The sequence below is a fragment of the Monodelphis domestica genome, chromosome 7 (genome assembly GCF_027887165.1).
Source record: "Monodelphis domestica isolate mMonDom1 chromosome 7, mMonDom1.pri, whole genome shotgun sequence".
NCBI classification, from domain to species: domain Eukaryota; kingdom Metazoa; phylum Chordata; class Mammalia; order Didelphimorphia; family Didelphidae; genus Monodelphis; species Monodelphis domestica.
This window is the reverse complement of record NC_077233.1, coordinates 28,810,072-28,831,013: the sequence shown is the minus strand read 5'-3', so window position 1 is coordinate 28,831,013 and position 20,942 is coordinate 28,810,072. Positions and strand designations below refer to the sequence as shown.

At 42.7% G+C, this 20,942-nt stretch overlaps 1 protein-coding gene and 1 long non-coding RNA gene across 2 annotated transcripts in view; one reads left to right on the top strand and one right to left on the bottom strand.

The window, feature by feature from the left end:
- Window positions 1-11,922, bottom strand: part of SLC25A26 (solute carrier family 25 member 26) — a 149,548-nt gene extending 137,626 nt beyond the window's left edge. Inside the window, exons 1-2 of the mRNA XM_003341730.4 lie at window positions 11,728-11,922; window positions 1,500-1,656 (exon numbers count right to left, since the gene is read on the bottom strand). Of these exons, the coding sequence (XP_003341778.2) occupies window positions 1,500-1,656; window positions 11,728-11,781 (211 nt within the window). The 5' untranslated portion in view covers window positions 11,782-11,922. The remainder of the gene's footprint in view (window positions 1-1,499; window positions 1,657-11,727) is intronic.
- A 13-nt stretch (window positions 11,923-11,935) lies between these two features.
- The window catches only part of LOC130455410 (uncharacterized), a 30,808-nt gene continuing 21,801 nt past the window's right edge, over window positions 11,936-20,942 (top strand). The window contains exon 1 of the long non-coding RNA XR_008913364.1: window positions 11,936-12,166. This is a non-coding gene — a long non-coding RNA (uncharacterized LOC130455410). The remainder of the gene's footprint in view (window positions 12,167-20,942) is intronic.

Sequence of the window (20,942 nt, the reverse complement as noted above, 5' to 3'; positions counted from 1 at the left end):
CACAGCATTATAACTTCACACATGCATGCACACACATATAGTCTGGTAATGCTGACATATTCTAGGATTTCTTTCACCTTTCTCTTCCCCAAAAGTCTATTTTAAGGAAAACTAAAAAGCAATCAAACAGAAGGATATTGTCTTCTAAAAAAACCTTTTTTTAAAAATGTAGAGGTCACTATTAGTGGCTACTGAGTACCGTGGCGATGTAAATGGTGGCAGCCCGTGTAGCCATACCAAGGACATACTGTATTTGAATATATCTTGCAGAAGAGATCTCAGAATGCCCAGATGACAGAATAAAAATCTATGTGTGAGTGTGTATATTTTCATATACACACATATATACAACTGAGAGTCACAAAGAAGTTTTGCTTATATGGGTTATGTCTACTTATAGTTCTCATATTATAAATTAAAATCAATAAAAATATATATTTATGTTTGTATGGAAATGTATGTATATGTATAAAATGTATGTATATGCATACACACAGGCACATAAACATTCAATACATATACTTGAACATTTCACACTCCTCCCAGTTTGTAGAGCCACATTATGGAGAGAATAGGTGTTTTGACAACACTATATATTAAGCTGAATTATGACTAGTGCTGAATCTCAAAAGAGATTCTTTCTTTAAACTTCTAAGGAATTTTTAACATTTAAGTTAGTTCAACTATACATCTTTAAGTGACCAGGCACAAAAACCTTTGAATGATAACATCTATAGCTGGACATTAAAAAAATGAAATCAACAAGAATTTATTTTTTTTTAAAAAAGGAGGGAGAGCATCAAATGGTATTTGAAAATCTGGTCTAAGTTTCTGGTGCCATTGGAAAGATCATTAAGTGATTAAAAGTTGGAAAAGTGTTATCAACAAGTGGCCAAAATAAAATAGATGAAAGTGATCAGAGCATAAAGACAATATAAAAGAACACAATATAGATTTTATACCCAAGATAAAATCAGGAGACCACAAAATAGAATAATCAGGAGAAAGTCAGAAGAAAAACATTTATAGGACCTAAGGTTAAACTAATTATGATTACTTAATTTAGCACCGAAGACTTTATTGCCTCTTGGGTTCACCTGCTACCTGGCAAGGAGTAAGAAATGGCACTCAATATTACAACAACAATAATAATGACAGCTAACATTTATATAACACCTACTATGTGCCAGGCATTATTACAATTATTATCTCATTTGATTCTCACAACAACCCTGGGATGCCATGAAGTCTATAATGTTCAACATGGGATTTTAAAATATTTAATTTTAAAAGATCATATTTCTTGTATTGTAAAAAGAATGGTTCAAGACCTCTGGCCCTGACTGATTCAAAACTAATGGGGTGGTGAATAAAAGTCAACCCACATAACAAATTACACTGAACAGGTTATCATATACAGGCCCAGACCACCCGCCACTCTGAAAACAAATTCCATTATCTCAGGCTTAAAGCAGCCTGAATGCCAATGAAACTTTTACCATTAGGAAAGGATCCAACAGCCGTAGAAGGAACCCCAGCGTAGATTCCACGGAAACCACCAGCCTTTTTAAATCCTTGGGGACTCTGAAGTCTAGTTTTTATGGTATCCAAAGGAAATAATATCAAGTCAACAGAGACACCTGCTACCCCACCAGCCTTAAAGACAAAAGAAAAAACATGGTAAAAAAAAATAAGGTATCAGCAGATTCGGGGGTAAAGGGTCATAGAGAGGATGCTACATCTGCCTAAACTTTGCAATGGTCAGCACTTTCTTTATATGCTTGAAAATATAGTTAATTAGGATAAAAACATTTCCAGTACTAATGTCTTACCACGCAATCCTGATCACATCTAGCTACAAACAATTAATTTATCTAAAAATGCTACATAATGAAATTTCTCAGAATGTTCCCCAGGTCCCACAGAAATCCCCCCAAATGGCAGAGCAGCCCAAAGAAATATTCTTCCTCAATCCCACAAATACCGGAAGCAGAGTCTGTGATTGATATTCATTACTCTCTCTCCCAGGATACTAAAAATATGGTGTGGAGATCCTGGGGGCCCCAATGGGAAATCTATGAGATCAGAACTACTTTCATAATAATTCTAAAATGTTATCTATTAAACTGTTCCTCTCTTTCCCAACTCCCAACTGTGGGAGGCTGGATTTTCTTTATACTTTAACAAGGACAATGCATTGCAACAGACTCAACACAGAAGCAGATATGAAAATCCAGCTATGTTCTATTAAGCCAGACACGAAAGAGATTTGCAAAAATATGTAAAGCGATGCTGCTCTTCAAATCAAATGAGATATATGTAAAGTGTTTAATACAGTGCCTGGCAAATGGTAGGAGCTACATGAATGTTTGTTCCTTGTCCTCAATCTTCTCACTATTTATGTGAACATATAATGGGTTTATGATTATTGTTTTTGAATGACTTTCAAAAATTTAGCTTTTAATTTCTAACATGTGAAATAGAATAGGTAAACAGAGGAAACTGTTTCTTCTGCTTGTGACTAGAGAGCTGCTACAAGAACCTAAAACTTCTTATTGGTAATGGAGGTAGGAATGAGAAAAGCTGAGGGATGCTGCCACACAGGGATGCTGGTACACAAGGGAACTGCTCTGGGGTTTGCCTACTGATCCCTACTGATGGATCAATCTATTTCCTAACCTCCTTTCTCCCTCACCCTCTCCCTTAAACCACCCTCTTCTGAAACCCTTTGACTTCCTCCCTCCCTCCTGAGTGGACTATAAAATACTCTAGTTTTCTTTCTCTGGTAAGGGGTTTATTGTGATAACAGGATGGGAAACTGAGGTAAGAGGGATGAGGATTTCCCCAAACTACAAGGAGAATTTTAGGAGGGTTTGAGGAAGTAGTCCAGTCACAAACTGTGACTCTAAAACAGTTAAGGAGATAGAGGACAACAGCTTTTTAAAATCTTCTTTCTTCTTCACAAAATCAGCAAGGTCTCTCAGCTTAACCCCAGAGAGAAACAAAGTTTAAAATCTCTCCTTCAACCTGGCTTTCCTCCAACTCTTGATCAGTCAAATCTCAGAGGTTTCTCTCTTGATCAAAGAGCTCCCCAAAACCAAGTCAGTCCTACAAGGGTCCTTCAGCTAGCTTCAACCTCTAGAGAGAGTGACTCCAAGTACTCTCCCCCTGGTCAGCTCAACTGCCAACTTCTGGGAACATTCCATTTGGAACCTTCTTCTTGATCGACAGGCAGGTCCCCAGCCCTGGTTCTTGCATCTTGGCTTTACACACACGTTAACTATCAATTACTATAGCCCTCTTGAACAAAAGCTCTTTGGAGTCCTGGATCATTTTTTGGAGTATAAATGTCCTGAGACCCAAAAGTTCAAGAACCAGAGATCTGACCAAAAGTGGCCATCCTCAAATATCTCCTTTAATTTTTTCTTTTCCTTCCCCCGTTCAATGGTTCTCCTCACTTATTTTTTACTTTTTAGCCATCCATTCAAGTTCTTTTCTTTTCTCCATAGGATCTTGAAACTTGATCTGTATCCCACAGGTAGTCCAGCAGAAACAGAATTTAAACAGGGTCTTGCACTCAGTACACCCTATCCCTTGGCTGCTCTGTCTCCTCTACTCTGGAATATAGAGACACCTCTGGTGGGGATGATGTCCTCCAGGCCTCACTGCACTTCCAAAGACATCAGTGTAGACCAGGTGAGGATGCCTAAAAAGAAGCGATGGGGCCTACTTAAGAGAGCTCTACATGGATGGCTCACTGGGCAGGTGACATCAGTGGTAATTACAGCAGAGAGCAGGGGGCAGAAGAGAAAGGCCAGGCTTGGTGCCAGCAGAGGCCTCCAACACAAGCTGGTTTCGGGCCTTCGGCCTAAGCCTTCATCACTTCATGTCCCTGAGGCTGGAGGGAGGTCATGGCACGAGGGGGCAGGGGGGGCCTCTAGGATACCTTCCCTGGGTTGTGGCAAGGGTGTAGTGGGAAGAGAAGCCCTGGTCTGCCTTGGCCACACCAGAGAAGCAGCAGTGACCATGGGCTCATCCTCTGAGGCAAGGACAGAAGCCCCTCCTCAGGGGTCACCATGTATGTTGGTCAGAGACCCCTTGAGAGGGACATAAAGCCCAGTGACTGCCTCTCCTTGCCCAAAGGAACAGGGAATAGTTCTTCTCTGACCAGTGATCACAGGGCTCTGTGAGCTCTGATTCACAGCTAAGGTCACACCAAGAGGGCCCCTCATTGGGCTGGAAATGGCCAGAGACCAAAGCAAAGACCACTGTTCCCCAACAAAACTCCTCAGACCCCAAATCAGAAAAGTGTTGGGTGAAGAAAAGCATCAATGATTTACAACATCAGGAGTGGCTGGGGGTGACAGACAATATCTGCTCTAGGCTACCCTTTCCTGGTCCCCAAATACGTCACAGAAAATGTCCACCAGCAGAAAAAAACGACCATTTCCTAATTCTCTTCAGAATCTACCATCACTGACTATCTAGAATTAAAACAAAATCTAATACTGGAAATCAAATCTATTCTTTCTGTTTCTTCATTTTCCCTCAAAATAGAGATATCTGTGCTCACTCTAGATAAAAGAGCAAGGGGAAGAAAAAAACCCACAAACAAAAGCAATCTGGTATGGCTGGAGCCTTTAAAAAATGCAGCACTTAATTCTAATTTTCTCTTTAATCTTAGAAGAGGGTTCAGAGAGGTGTTTGCTATCTATTTCTAAAGTTTTAATCAATAAGTTAATTACTCTTTTAATCTATTTGGCTACTTTGCATGCATTGATTTTTCTAACCCTCCTTTCATCAGAATTCTTATCTTCTCAGTATAAATTGATCAGATTTAATCTAGCTATCTAGTAAAACATGAATCAAAAGTTACTAATTGCTTCTGTGGATTTCAAACTTCTATAATATAAATGTCATTTAAATTCATGAAGCTGGAAAAATCATCTGGCTGAGAAGCTGCAGGAGAGTGAGTGAGAAGACCCATCTCTTCTCCCTCCCTCTTTGCCCCATCGCCCCCACTCCAAGCTCTGAACGGGAGATCAGTCTCTGGGATCCCCTTCCACTGGTGTTACTGTGAATGGGGGGCTCCGTTTGACCACCCTCAGGGGTACTTGGGCGGGGTCTGGATCATGGACTCCTGGAATCTGTTGCTGAAACTAAGAAATCAATTTTCATACTTTCCTTTAACATGGCTCACACCTCTCTTATGAAATACATAAAAGTTTCATTTAACTTTGGGAGCAAGAATATTAACTGATGTTTACGTAAACCGTATTACCAAAGTCACGTCAAATATTAATATAAACTGTCAAGTCACAGGAAATGGTCTTCCCTTCCAAGAGTTGGCTTTGTTCACGGACAATTAATAAGCCGGGGGTCATCGGGTCCATAATTAGTTTCAGGATTTATAGTGACCCACAGCCACCAAGTGTGGCTGTGGAGCTTCAGATTAACTGATATGGGTGGAGGGGCCTCAGCCAGGCCCTGGAACAGCAGAGGCAGGCAGGCTGGCTTCCCTGAGGCAGGACTCCATCTCTCTGGCCAAAACTCTTAAATCAGGAAGCTGGACATTCCTAAATGCCTCATTAACAGTTTCTTTTAACCTTAAAAAGCTGACGGGGGGTGGGAGGGTGGGGGGGGGGGGCTGCTGGGTAGCTCAGTGGATTGAGAACCAGGCCTAGAGACGGGAGGTCCTAGGTTCAAATCTGTCCTCAGCCACTTCCTGGCTGTGTGACCCTGGGCAAGTCACTTGACCCCCATTGCCTAGCCCTTACCACTCTTCTGCCTTGGAGCCAATACACAGTATTGACTCCAAGACAGAAGGTAAGGGTTTAAAAAAAAAAACTGACAGGGCCAGACTTTACCCTCTAAAACCCTTTTTCTCCTTTGAGGAAAATCTGGCACAGCAATGACCAAGACACATGGGGGAAGGGAGCACCAGCTGGCTTTTAATGGCAGAAAATAATGCTGGGCATCCAGGATCTCTTCTCCAACCATCCATTCCCTTCCGGTCTCTCATCTTCCCTCTCTGATCTCTGGTCAGATCCTGCATCATACTTTGGCCAATCCCAGTTCTCTATGCTAAGAGGACTCGTGTGGCTTGAGAAAAGCAATCACTTTCCTAGGCCAGTGTGTGCCCTGGGAAGGAGAGGGTCCACTGGGTACGGCCAGGCTGGGGCAGGTGCCTGTGGGCAATCACCAGCAGGACTGGGCTCCTCTCCACATCAGCAAAGGACAGGCTGGACAGAGACAGCCTGAACAACAAAAGCCCTGAGGGGCCACCTCAGCCACCAGAAGAATTCTGCCCATCCCTGCCTTTACCTTAGCTAACATGCTCAAGGGTGATAAATCAGAGGTACTGGGGCCTGAGTGCTGACCTTGGCTCAGTGTTTACTGGACCTCTCTATCCCTTCTGAGGCCTGGACTCTGTGGCTCTTCTGGGCCTTGGGCTTCCTGACTATTTCTACAAGGCAGCCCTCTCTGGGCTCTTCTCCCCACTGCATCCCTTGCCTCTAGGTCTCTGCTGGGCCAGCACTCAGTGGCTCCCCAAGGGAAGGACTGGGCCAGGTGACCACCTGCTCTCAGCCCTCATCTGCCCAAGCTTTGGTCTAGGTCACCAGTGGACCCGGTAGATCTCCAGATCTGTGATCTCATGAGGAACTTCATCTCCTCTTCCCTGACCTGTCCATAGCTGTCACCTGCCCGGTTATCCTGATTCCATCTTTACCATATTCTTCCCTTTGTCTCTGTCGGGCCGGCTCCCACGCTCTTTAGGTTTCACCACCTCTGCCTGAGACAAGGTCTGCCCAAGGCTGACCCAGCACTACCCTGCCCCAAGAAGAGGAGCCATTGCCTCCAAGATCGCCTGCAACACACCTCTGTGCCCTCTGGCCCTGCCTCTCCCTCCTTCTCTGGCCTTCAAGGCCCTCCACCAGTGGTCTCCTCTCCAGCTTCACTCATATTGCCTGGATGCTGACACTGAAAAGGGCTCTCCCACCAGTCTCTAAGACCAGCCTCCCTCTCAGTCTCTGCTCTGCCTCTTTACATGCCAATCCGCTACTCCCTCCTGCCATTTGGTGACTGAGGCAGAGAGGCTGAAGCCCAAAGAGCGGGACCAGGGCCAAGCACATGAGAGGAAAGACCATCTACACTGGCAGGAGCTATATGGGGCCACAGGCAGTGGAGGCTCCTCCATCAGGAGGCTTGAGGGTGAGGGCCCAGGTGTGCTCCTGCAGTGATGTGATTATCACACAGGGGCCCAGTGGGCAGAGCCCTGGCTGGAGCCAGGAATAGGCTCCTCCTCCTGAGTTCCAATTTGGCCTTGGACTCATACCAGCTGGGTGACCCTGGGTGAGTCACTTCACCCTGTTTGCCTCAGTTTCCTCACCTGTAAAATGAGCTGGAGAAGGAAGCAGGGAGCTGCTCCAGCAGATCTGCCAGGAAAACCCCAAGAGGGGGGTCACAGAATGAGACCCACCAAACACAAAGAACATGCATACAGGAAACGGCTGGGTCTCCCCTCAGGAGAAGCTCATAGTCTCTCAGAGGTCACACAGGCAAATCCTGCTACGTCATCACTTTGTCCAGCATTATCAAGTTTAAAGGGATTCCACAGGGAAAGGAACTGGCCACTTATCACTAACAACCATCAGAAGCATCGAGCTCTGTCTCATAACAGAATAACAGAAGAATTTCCAAAATGAGTCTTTGCTCCTGTCAAAGTTTGCTCCCCTTAACTCTCACTTGGCCAGAGCTGGCCTCGGGGAAGGTTATTGGGTCCAGTGTACCCCACACCCTCCTGGGACCTCACTAGGCTGGCCCTGAACCAGAGACCCCTGAGGGGCTGTGGGGAAGCCAACAGATGACAAGCCAGGTAGATACCCTGACCAGCACCATCCACCTATGGCTTGGCAGTGGCGGAGGGGGAGGGACATGAGGTCCGCTCCCCAGTGCTGGCCTGAGCAGCCAGGAAAGGCTACGTTGGGCTCTAAAGGGAATCAAAGCTGTGCTCCTAAGGAAGGTCTGGATCCTCCTTGTCTCAGAGGGCTAGACAAGGCCACAGAGGGCCAGACAGGGCCAGAGAGTCCTGAACAGGGCCACAGAGGGATAGACAGGGCCAAAAAGAGCCACAGAGGGCCAGAGAGGGCCACAAAGGGCAAAATAGGACCAGCCCTTCTAATAAGTAGTGGCTTTGCACTGCCTTGAGATATGACTGAAGACAGGGCACATTTCTGGCCTTGCCCCAAAGTAACGTGATAAAAGAGGGCTCTGAGGAGGAGGGAAAGGTAGTGAAACTGGAGGTAGGGGGAGGCAGGCCAGCCTAGCCCCAGGGCAGGACAAACATTCTCCCACCACAGATGGGTTTAGATCAGGGGGCACTAAGGCATAGGAGAGAAAGCAGAGGCCCCAAGCCTGGCCACCTGGGCTCCCCACTGGCTCTTCCTTTGCTCTCCCTCCCGTCCACCTCTGGTCTCTTCCTCTACCTCGTCCATCTCACACTCTTAGTCAACAAGCCTTGTTGACCACCACTGTCAACCCTCAGAGTCTTTGTTTCAATCCAGGTGGCTACCACCTCATTACAGACCAGCTCAGCCCCAAAAGCTTCCTCCCATGTCTGCCTGCCTCTCCTCCCTTCCAAGATCTTTCTTACACATCTACTTCTACTGGCACTGCCCAGCCTTAACTCAGTGAGCACTTCTGATTGTGGCCCTCTGGACTTGGCATCTTTCCTCCTGAGCCTAGCCCTTCCCTCCTCTGCCTGCCCACTGTCATGGGCCTCCACCTCCCAAGGCTTCCTCCTCTCTAAAATCCCCTGAGCCTTCTTCCATGAACCTCAGCCTGGGGCAGGGTCTAACCCACAAAGGGCATCAAGTCTGCACTGGGCCCAGCAGCACAGACCTCAGCACCCGAAGGTGAACACGAGGCCATCCCATGATTGGGCTCGGGCTGTGACTATAGAGAAAACTTGCACAAGAGAGACACGCCCAGACCAGGAAGTCACTCAGGGAAAGGTCCAAGTGCCTGCCAGAAGGGGTCCAAAATGCCTCCCCACACAGGGGCAGTGTCTGAGAGCAGCTGCAATGCAACAGGAGAGGCAGTGGAGGGGCTCATGGGATAGAGAGTCAGGCCCGGATACAGGATGACTTGGGTTCAAATCTGGCCTCAACACTTCCCAGCTCGGTGCCTGTGGGTGAGTCACTTCACCCCATTGCCCAGCCCTCACTGTTCTTCTGTCCCAGAGATAACCCACAGCAGTGATTCTGAGACAGAAGGTAACAAATATGTAGAAACAGAAACAGACAGGTACAGTAGGGCAGGAAGGAGGCTCTCACAGTAATACAAACAGGCCATAATGATGCCTGGGAACAGATGGGAACAAAGAGAGACTAATAGAAGCCGAAAGGAGTAGGAACAGGCCTGGACAGGTGGCCTTCTGGGACCTAAGCAAGACTCCCCTGAAGAAGTGACCATGATTGGGCCAAGACCGTGTTAAGTTCCATCCTGGCTTCCACCCACCATTGCCCCTCCTTCCCATCCCAGAGAGCCAATGTTCCATCTCTGACTCTGAATCCTTTTTCTCAGAGGCTCAATTCAGCCACAGATTCCTTCATGAAGGGGTCCCTGAACACCCCCCCACACCCTGGGGCCCCGGTCAAAATGTTCTCCTCCCCACTCACTCCCAAATCTCACCCAGTGCACTGTAAGGATCTCTCCCTTTTCTTCCCTTCTATGTTGTACTGTCATGGAAAGCTCTGCTTCTTTTGTGAGAGCCCCCATCCCATTCATGCTATTTATTATTACTCAGATGTCTTTGAACAAGTCACTTGCTCTTTGAACCTCAATTTCCCCATCTGTATAATAAGGGCAATGTGTTAAATGATCTCTTAGATGCCTTCTAGCTTTAAATCTGTCATCATATGATTCTCAGTCTATGATTCTTCTAAATTATTCTAGGAAATGTGATGAGAGAGAGAAAAACAGGGTTGAGGTCAGAAAGGCTTTACAAACAATGGAGCATCTGAGTTGATTCTTAAAAGAGGATTTTGTAGGAAAGATAAGGAAGAAATAAGAGAATGAGAACAGGAAGAGGGGGCATTAGCTTATAGAATTCTCCTTAGGCCAGAGATGACATACAGAGTTAAGAAAGCTAGTAATTCACTTGGGAAGGATTAGCAAATTCCAAAAATTGTAAGAGATTCAGAAAAGTAGAATGGAGTTGGATGATGGTGGGATTTAAATGGCAAGCTGAGGAATTTGTTTTATCCTAGATGTCATAAGGAGATGCTAAAGATTCTTTCTCAATCATGAGAGGTACATGATCATTCCTTTGCCTTGGCATCTGCATTGAGAATTGATTGGAGAATAAAAATAATCATTTTTTTTTTCAAATAAGTCATTCTTAGAACCTGTCAGGCACATTGGGTTCATATTCCAGCTCTGATCAAGACCAAGAGAAATCAAAAGAATTATCAGAATGCAGTTACATGCTAACAGAACAGAGGATACAAAAGAAATAGAATACCTTCAAAAATATACCCAAACAGGAAAAAAAAAAGATGAAAAGATGAGAACTTAAAGAACCTAGTGTCTGACAAACAAACAGAAATAGTGGGAAAGAAAGAAACTGCCTTGGAGAAATACTTTTCCTGATGGCCACACAAGAAAATTCTAACAAACTTTTAAATAACCATTAGTAACCATACTACACAAAATAGCCTCAAAAACTGGGAAAGCAGTGGGCAGCTAGGCAGCTCAGTGGATTAAGAGCCCGGCCTTGAGTTCAAATTTGACCTCAGATATTTCATAGTTGTGAGACCCGGGGCTTAATTCTTCTGGCTTAACCCTTACCACTCTTCTGCCTTGAAACCAATATATAGTATTGATTTTTAAAAATTAATTAATTTCTTTTTAGCATAACACTGATTCTAAGATGGAAGGTAAAAGTTTTTTTTTGTTTTGTTTTGTTTTTTAAAGTGAGAAAGCAGGGGGCAGCTGGGTAGTTGGGTAGCTCAGCAGATTGAGAGCCAGGCCTAGAGACGGGAGGTCCTAGGTTCAAATCTGTCCTCAGCCACTTCCTGGCTGTGTGACCCTGGGCAAGTCACTTGACCCCCATTGCCTAGCCCTTACCACTCTTCTGCCTTGGAGACAAATACACAGTATTGACTCCAAACCGGAAGGTAAGGGTTAAAAAAAAAAAAGTGAGAAAGCACCCTAGCTGAGTCCTTTTAGCAGAATCCTTTTATGAGACAAATTATGGACCTAATACCTAAACCAGGGAGTGATAACGCATGAAAGAACTAGGGGTCGATATCATTAGTGAATATTGATGACAAAGTTCAGCTCTGCCTGACATGAAAGGCAAGTGAAAGAATGAAAGAAAACATTCCTTAAGTGATACTACAAGACAGGCCCTAAGTGAGTCCCGTTAAGTCTCTGGGCCTCGGGTTCTTTCTTTGTAAAGTCTATGGCCGCTCTACCCACAGGACCGTGGTCAGTTTCCCCTCTCTGTTCCTCAGTTAGCCCATCTGTAAAGTGGGAGGTCTGAGTGGAGGGGAGCGGAGGGAGGGTCCCCAGTAGCTTTAACTCGAGGAGCGTCGCGGTGTTAGGACACTGGAAGAGATTAGGGTGAGTCCAAGGTGAAGGGGAGGGTCTGTGACAAGTCAGAAGATGGAGGCGGGGGCAGGAGAGACAGTCTCAGAAGGAAGGCTGTGGGCCTGTACTCACCAGTAGAGACGCGCCGAAGCCCGGCTGGTCGGCTGGGGAGGCGCCTGGAGCCATCGACTCAGCCCGCCGCTGCCTCAGCTAAAAGGACTCGAATGAAAGTCGGCAATCACCGCAGAGTCACGCCTCCCACCGGCCACCTGGGCGCCGCCATATTAGTGATCCCTCCCACAGAATTACTTCCGGGGCGTCCTGACGTCACTGCCACAACAACTCCACGTGGGAGACCTGGCAGAAGAGGGAGGCCGAAAACCCGCTGGAGGGGAGGAGTGAAAGTGACAATTCTCGCTAGATTTGTCTAGGAGGCTCTCTCCCATAGTTCCGCCTTCTTGCACACGGTGGATGGCGGAGTCGTGACTCCATGTTGAAGAGGGAATTTGCTTCGCTATTGCTTGAGAATTCGAACGTCACCTCAACCCCCAAAGTGCAATCCGATTCGGAGGTATGAGCTGCCTACGTTTGGAAGAAGCCTAGTTGCTTTGGTGGTGAGGGATGAGGTCAGGCCTTGAAAGGGGGTGCGGCGAGGTTGTGGGCGTGACCATCGAAAGTGGGCGTGGTCGGGTAAAGATTTCTTCCTGTTGCCACCTTGCCCCACCCCCACCCGCTCCTCGAGGCCAGGGAATATTTTATTTTGGCCTTAATAAATGTTTGTCGACTGAGTATAAAAAACAAACTACAACTTGACACAACATTTAAGAGGTGCCAAACGAAACAAGTCAGTATGGATTGAAGGGATTTATTGTGTAAAACTAGTGGAAAGAGCCTGAAGATATATAGATGAAAACACTGGAGTGGTTTGCCTCCAACCACCCCAATATATTCAACTAAAAATAACGATAATGATGGCCCCTGTCTCCCAGAGTGATGAGGATCAAATGAGATAACGATGTGCTTGGCACAAAGTAGGTGCTATCTTAAGAAATGGTAGCTGCTATTGTCCTTACCATGGTGGGTTTCCAATCCTTCCCACCCTGGCCATCCCAGTTCCCCTTGGGCAGCTTCCCTGGGTTTCGGTTTCCTCTTGTCAACGTGGAATCTAGAAGTCCCCAAATTTGTAACCTAAAAAGATTTAGTGATTCCCCAGTTTATTTAGCTTGATGCAGTGAAAGTTGAGCATGTTCCTGTGAGAATCCACAATCCACTTCAGATGGGGACTAAGCCCAAGCTGAAGCTGAGTGACTCTTTGGTGATATAGGCAGCGCATCAGCTGAAGGTCCCTAGTTGGATCCTCTGAAAGAGGGTGTAATATACTGGGAGAGGCTTCTGGACACTCGAAGAGTCATTCGACTTCGGCTTGGGTTTAGTCCCCATCTGAAGTGGATTGTGGATTCTCACAGGAACATGTTCAAAACCTGAGGCTTTCACCTACAAGCTAAGTTAACTGGGGAATCACTACATCTTTATAGGCTACAAGTTTGGGGACTTCTAGAATCCACGTTGACACTCATCTATTAAAAAAAAAAACCCAAGGTGTTGGACCCCATTGCTCCTGAGCTCCAAGACTCATCCTTTCCGGTGACATCCATTCCTCCTCTTCTCCAAAAGTTGCTCATTGATCTCTTTAACAAAATGACTAATATGGAAAAATATTTTTCATGACTGCATCAAAAAAACCTATATCAGATGGCTTACCCTCCCAGGGAGGGAAAGTAAGAGATTAAGAGAATCTGGATCTCAAGAAAAAATTTTGTTAAAAATTATTTTTACATGTAATCAGAAAAAATAAGATACCATTAAAAAAAAAAGTTTCTCATTGGTTCTATGTCGTCTCCTGCACATACCAGTCTCAATTGCCCTTTGTCTGATACTCATCCAACTATTAGGAACCACAGCTGAGCCCAAGGGCTGGCAAACTGCACCTATTCTCTATGTACTGAGGGACCCTTCCCTCTACTCTTGACAGGTGCATATGGTCCAGAAAAGGGTCAAGTCTGGCTTCTCAACTGGGACCACATCTCTACAGACTTCAATTTTCTTAAGTAGGACCAGATCCCCACCATTCCAGCTGTAAATTCGGGATTCTATGAATGGGGTAAATCATTGTCACCACCCAAAAAAGGCCACTCATGGGAAGACTTTAATATTTTAGCAAAGTACTAAGTCAGAATGGATTTGGAAAAGATTATTGTCCTGCTGAGGATTTTTATCCGTGGCACTACCCTTTGCAAAAACTACACTGAGAAAAGCAACTTTTTTCAAATTGGTTTAGAATAGAACACTACTTTTAAAAATTATATATTTTAAAAATTATATTTAGATAACATAAATTATATATTTAAATTCTATTAGATAAATAATACATATTAAAAATTCTATTTATATAATATAAATTAAACATATTTAAAATTATATTTAGGTAATATAAATTATATATACAAAAATATAAATGGAAAGAACAAAGATAATAAAACTGAATACTCTGCAATTATGAACATCAAGTTTGGACTCAAAGAAGAGTTGAAAAAATGTACCTAACCTCTTTTTTTGGAGAGGTGGAAGACTATGGGAGCACTAAGAGCTTGGAAAGATATTGGAGATAAGGTCATTCTCTGCATTCTAGGCCATCTCTAGTCATCCTGACTTTTGTCTGGCCACTAGAATTGGATGACTTTGGAAGGAGTGAGGTGGACAACTTTGTGCAACTCTGCCTTACTGAAACCCAATTCACTTGCCAGTCAAGACATCATTCTGTGATGTCATTGCTCCTTTTTAAAAATGAAGGACACACAACAACAACATTATCAAATAAAGTTGATGCATTCGTTGGTTTTACTAAACTCTTTTGTTTTTACAACATTCTATGAGAAAGGATGGCTCATTTTATGGGAAGCCAGGTAGTAGAGGGATAGAATCTTGGACATGAAATGGGAAACACTTGAGCTCAAATCCTGTCTCACTTATAACTTGTATGAACCTGGACAATTCAATTAACCTTTCTTTTTTGGCCTCAGTTTCTTTATCTATAAAAGAAGCATAACAAAATAGCCCTCATATAAAAAAATTATAGTAAGGATTGAATGAAATACTATATGTATAACATTTTGTGAACTTCAAAATGCTATATAAATGCCAGCTATTATTATATCGGAGAAGGGAGACATAATGGAAATAAAAATGTATAAAAATGAAAGGCATTAAAAAAAGGATTTAAAATTTCAAAATAAGCTTGGTTTGACTTCATCAAAATTAAATGGAGTAGTGATAATATTTCTAATAACTGATTTAATAGGGACTTTTAAAGTAATTTTAAAAGTGCTTAACATATATAATCTCATTTATGACATCATAACAGACTACAGTCAGTAATATAGGTATTATTTTTGCCATTTTACAATCGAGGAACTGAGGGTCAGAGAAATTACATATCCATGATCACATAGCTAGTAAACTTTGAGGTGGTATGTCATTCCAGATTTCCCTGATTCCAACACCAGCCTTCAAAGCAGGAATAAATAGGGACCTGGAAATAGATGGAAGCCATTGCTTCTAATTTAGTAATAACCTTTGAAGCAGCAATAGCAGGACCCCAGCATCTGAAGGACTGAACTTGCAGAGATTATCCTTTGACCTAAAATTACTAGAACAATGTTAAGCATTCACATCCTGTTTTCCAGATCACTTGAACATTTGGCTCTCATTTGCTTAAAGAAAACTGTCTTTTACTCTTTCTGAATAACTTTGATTTCTCAGGTGAAAGGGCTTCTCGGTAGTACATGTCAGAATCCAGCTGAAAAGTCCCAATCTCTTCTTTAATTCTAAAAGCACTCCCACTAATTTCCAGACACCTCAGAAAGCCTCTTGGGAAATACCTACATTGGACTCTGCCTAGGTCTTACATGTGTGAATGGCTAGACTGGAGATGTGATTACTGGCTGTGCTTTTCAGATGGAGCCAGTTGATGAATCCCTGTGCAGTGCGCATAGAGAGCGGCTTGTATCTCCTGAATCTAAGTTGAAAGGATGCAGGTAATAGGACAGATGCTGATTTGTGCCATACCATAAAGGCATCATGATAAAATTCTCTTTCATACTCAGAGTGATGGAATAAATTGAGAAATAAAATGTTGGCTTTTTTTTTGCTTTTGTTTTTAGACAGATGAGCATCAGAATGCTTTATGACAGATAGGTAGAGCAGATAAGCCTGTTGTTTCTATGTGTGTGACCTCATAGAAGTAATTTAATTTCCATGGGCCTCAATTTCCCTCCTCTATAAAAGGAGGCATTTGTACTAGGTAAGCCTAGACTCCCTTGGAAGATCTAATTTATGGGCTGAGGATTCTATGATTTTGGATAAGTTGCTTTCCCTCTCTGAACCTTGGTTTCCCTTATCTATAAAATGTGGGTGAGGGGGGGGGGGCAGCTGGGTAGCTCAGTGGTTTGAGAGCCCAGCCTAGAGATGAGAGGTCCTGGGTTCAAATCTGGCCTCAGACACTTGCCAGCTATGTGACCCTGGGCAAGTTACTTAACCCCCATTGCCTAGCCTTTACCACTCTTCTGCCTTGGAAGGGAGGGAAGGTTTAAAAAAAAAATGTGTGTGTTTGTGGGCAAACAAGGCAGTGGATAGGCTGATGAATAGCACCAAGTCTTGATTCTCTGTTATTGAGTAATTGGGTAAAACAGGGTGAAGTAGAAAACACTGACTTTGGATTTCCCAGACTCTTCTGAGCTTTGTGACCTGGAGAAAGTCACTTCAGCTCCGTGACCTCAGTTTTCCTTATCTGTAACTTGACAAGTTTGAGTAAGAATGACTTCTGAAGTCCCTTCCAAAGGAAAGAAGGAAGGGAGGGAGGGAAGAAAGGAGAAAAAGTAGGAAGGAGGGAAGGAGATAGAGAGGGAGGGAGACATCCACAAGTGCTACCTAGCTGCCTAAGAGAAACAAAACCATGATTAAGAGAGAATTTGACCCTAAACAAAAAGTGCCCTCACATTTCTGTTTCTCACCCCTAACTAGAATGTATAAGAAGCTGAGCCTCTCATTTACTTTTCATTTCAATCGGAACTTCCTTACAAAAAATATATAATGAAAAGAAAAGAGAAATGGCTCCACTGGGGCCTTAGACCACGGGCTGATTTTTCCTGAGATTGTTTAGTGTTTAGACAAATCCAAAATGAGTTTGGCCAGAGGCACCCATCAAGGTGACTGTTCACTTGTACCCTTCCTTCATTAATCCATATCTCTCTTGTATCATTTAAAACAAAACGCTAGAGGTGCTTTAAAAGTTGATGTCTAGAAAAATGCTCCAGTGAGCAAACACAACCTGAAGGGTAAGAGAAAAGTCCAGGCACCATGAGACTTTTTTTCTGTAAATGACCAAGTATACATAAATCATTAACATTACAGGAACTCCAATGGTTAGTGATCTCTTCCTCTTCTAATAGTGTCCTGATTCTAATCTGTTTATCTTTTGGTGCCCTAATCCCCTTCCCAAAATGTAAGCTTCCTGAGGGCAAGGACTGTTTCCTTTTTATCTCTGTATCCCAGGACCCAGCACGGTACCTGGCATATAGCAAACACTTCACAAATACTTATTGGACTGGACTAGATGGATTAGTTTCTCTTCCCCACATTCCACTCTACAGTCCCCCAGCTGCTAAGATTTAAGTGACCTAGATTCTATTTAAGGTACCACTAGTGATTTGTAGTATGGCCTTTGGCAAGTCATTTATTCTCTTTGCCTCAGTTTCTCCATCAAAATCTTCACCTATCTGAGGAACTACTTCCCTTCAAAGGTTCTCTGGCTTGAGATAAGGGTTTCTCATACCATCTGGGGTGGGAGGTGGGGTGGCTGTTTAATGCCATCACTTTCTTTCTATTTCTTGGGTTGCCCTTCTCCCCTTTCCTGGCTAAGTAATTAGGGGGAATTCTCTTTTCTTCCCCCCCCCCAATCCTCTGAGTTCTAAATTTTTAAAAAAATCTTATTTCTCTGGACCTCAGTGAAATAGATGTGCTTACATATGCTCATAAGAATTTTGTCTTTTGTCCAGATTTTACTGGGAGCCTAGAACTGTGCCAATCAGTGAGCTACATATGGCAGGACTTATTCAGCCCAGTTCCTAAAGGCTAGAATTACTCCATGGGGATTGGCCATTAATACTAAAGATGTTTTCATTCTCAAGGCTCCAGCAGAGCATGCCAGCTTCCATCCATCTAGCTTTTTCTATAGTCCCCAAACTCCTAGGGATTCATATACCAAAGTTCAATATACACTGTCATATTCCCCCAAGAATTCACACCCAACTATGTAACCTTACTGCAGGTATTAACTTAGTTGCCAGTGTGCAGTGCTGTTATTTATTACCCTCTCTCCCTGACTCAGTTAATTTAAACTGAACACCCACACTATGGATACTCTCTTGCTTTTGTATTTGTATCCTCTGAACTTAGCAGACTGCTTTACATATATTGTTGGTGTGATTGAATTATTTTAGTTGTATATGATTCTTTGTGACCCCCTTTGGGGTTTCTTTGGCAAAGATAGTGGAATGGTTTGCTGTTTCATTCTCCATCTCATTTTGCAGATGAGAAAACTGAGGTCAATAGGGTCAAATGACTTGCCCAGGGTCACACAGCTAGTAAGTATCTGGGCCTGAATTTGAATTCCGAAGATGAGTCTTCCTGACTCTAGGCCCAACACTGTCCTCTAGCTGCTCATACTAAGTACTTAAAAATGCTTTTCCATTCATTAGCCATTCATTTATTCCTTCATCCATAACCTTGATGCTGAGCACCTCCCTTCCCCATGATGTGTCATATCCTTGCTGGGGGGAAGGTGTTCTCTCCTTGGAGTCCCAATGAACATTGATTTACTGATCATCTTAGCTAAAGTTCTCTCTTTCTTTCTACTATTAAAGAATAATTAGGAGGTAGAAAGGAAAAGAGATATTTAGAAATGAAGTGATATAAAAACAAGATAAATAGGAATGATAAGAAAAGTATAAAGGATTAGGCAAATATGAGGAGTTATTGTTATTAATCTAGTTATAGTAATAGTAACCTACATCCTTCATCATAAGCTGCATGAAATTCTAAGAGGCATCATGAACATAATGCTGAGCTTGGAGTCAGGAATTATTAAAGTCCTATTTCTGACATTTAATAGCTATGCAACCATGACCAAGTCATTTATTCTCTACATGCCAAAGGACCCCCTATTATTATATTATATCTCAAACAAGCCAGTATCATTCAGTGGAACAAGTGATGGATTTGGAGTCCAAAGACAGTAGTTTGAGTCCTGACTCTGCCAGGAGTCCACCAATATGATTTTGAGCAGGTTGCTTCCCCAGATTCTAGGTTCATCTCTAAAGTGAGAGGGTTAAACTAGAACACATCTGAAATCCTTTCTATTCTAAATATATGGTGCTCTGCTTAAAGGCTGATTGAGGGATTTCCTTAAGCCAAAGAATATCATTGAACTCTAAAACTGCGTCTCACCACTATCCATTCCAATCTTCTTTCTTGCTTTCTCATTTTTTAAAAAATAAAATAACAAATTAAGCTGCCTAAATCTTTAGAGAGAATAAATAATTTCTATTTTGTCACAAATTGACAACCTGGCTAGGACTTACAACTACCTTTGAATGAAAAGAAATGGAAGGACATTCAGTCAATGCTCAATTACATTGATGAAAATTTCCCTTTCAAGGGATCTGAGAATTATTCCACAGCAAGAACTCCATACCTTTGCCTTCCCAGGCAGTCAGGTCAACAGAACTGTCACGTTGAAGTATGACACAAAGGTTGCCTTTCTGTAATTGCTCCCCTTGGTTAGAGTAGCTGGCAGAGGATAATTCTAGGTCACCCCCATGACACTTATCTGACATAAATGACTGTGGCAAATGATTGTTCTTAGCCTTAAATTATTGTTACATTCAAGGGCAATGAATGAAGTTTTTTGTTTATTTTCTTCAAACAAAGAGGAAGAGAAAGAAAACATGGATACGGTTAGTGATTATACAATTTCAGAAAATGAAACACATGAAGATATATGTGTGTATGTTTATTGATCCAGCTCTAGATACAGATGGATGCTCATGTATATTAATATAGAGGTATAGTAATAGATAGCTATAGAAATACACAATATGTAGATATAGCTATATGCTTGAATGAGTTTCAATTTTCCATATTTCCATGTTTTCTATTACTTCCTGTCTATATAGTTAGTGATCTTTTGATCACAAAATTGGAATATGTACACAAGTATGTATATATATGTATATACTTTTCTATAGTTAAATGTGTATATGTATATATACATATACCATAGATGCCTTTATAAAGAGATATTGGTATATAATTATGTTTTGATTTTCTTTAATATTAAGATCATTAGCCATCCATGTTTTCTATCACTTCCTAAATCATGAAGAAAACAAACAAAAATCTTCATTTGTTGTCTTTGAATATACAATGGTCTAAAGCTAAGAAAAATTATTGTTGGGCTTTTGTCAGGCAAGTGTCATAGCAGTGACCTACGATTACCCCTTATCAGCCACTATGATGGCCAGGAGAAGTTGTGGCAAGTATGCCTACTATGTCTTATATCCATATCCAAATCCATATTCATATCCATACCCATATATATATATCTATCCATCATCATCTCTGTCTGTCTGTCTGTCTGTCTCCCCATCCTGGCTACCTATCTATCCTTCTCCATAGAAACTATATAACCTGTCTGTTTGTCTGTCCATCTGTCTACCTATCCCTCTTCATAAATGCTATATCTATATAGACATAATTATAGCTATATATGTAGATATTTACATATACACACAGATCTAGACACAAAAGCACACACTGGTAGAATGGGGTTCCTCATTGGGAATTCTCTACATGGATGAAACCATACATCTAATAAATGATGCATCTGTAGCTATAGGTTATATAAACTTTCATCAATGTGGGAAACTGATGATGTGGAAAGTCCTTCACGGATGTAGGTCAGAAGTTTCAGAGAGTTAGTTACCTCAGGCACTAGAGGTGGGGATTGAGCTCAGATCTTTTTGGCTTCAAAGTCAGCCCTCTAACCACCCCTTACAAAAGAAGAAGAAAAAAGCTTCACCAATGGTTATGAAGTCTTTAGTAAAAAATTGAAGACTCTAGGTAATGTCTTTCCCTTTACTGCCCATTGAAGGAGGAAATGACACTCCATTGATGCAGAAAAGAAAGAATCAATTTGGGAAGTGAACTGCTGATAAAAAAGAAGCCTCTTC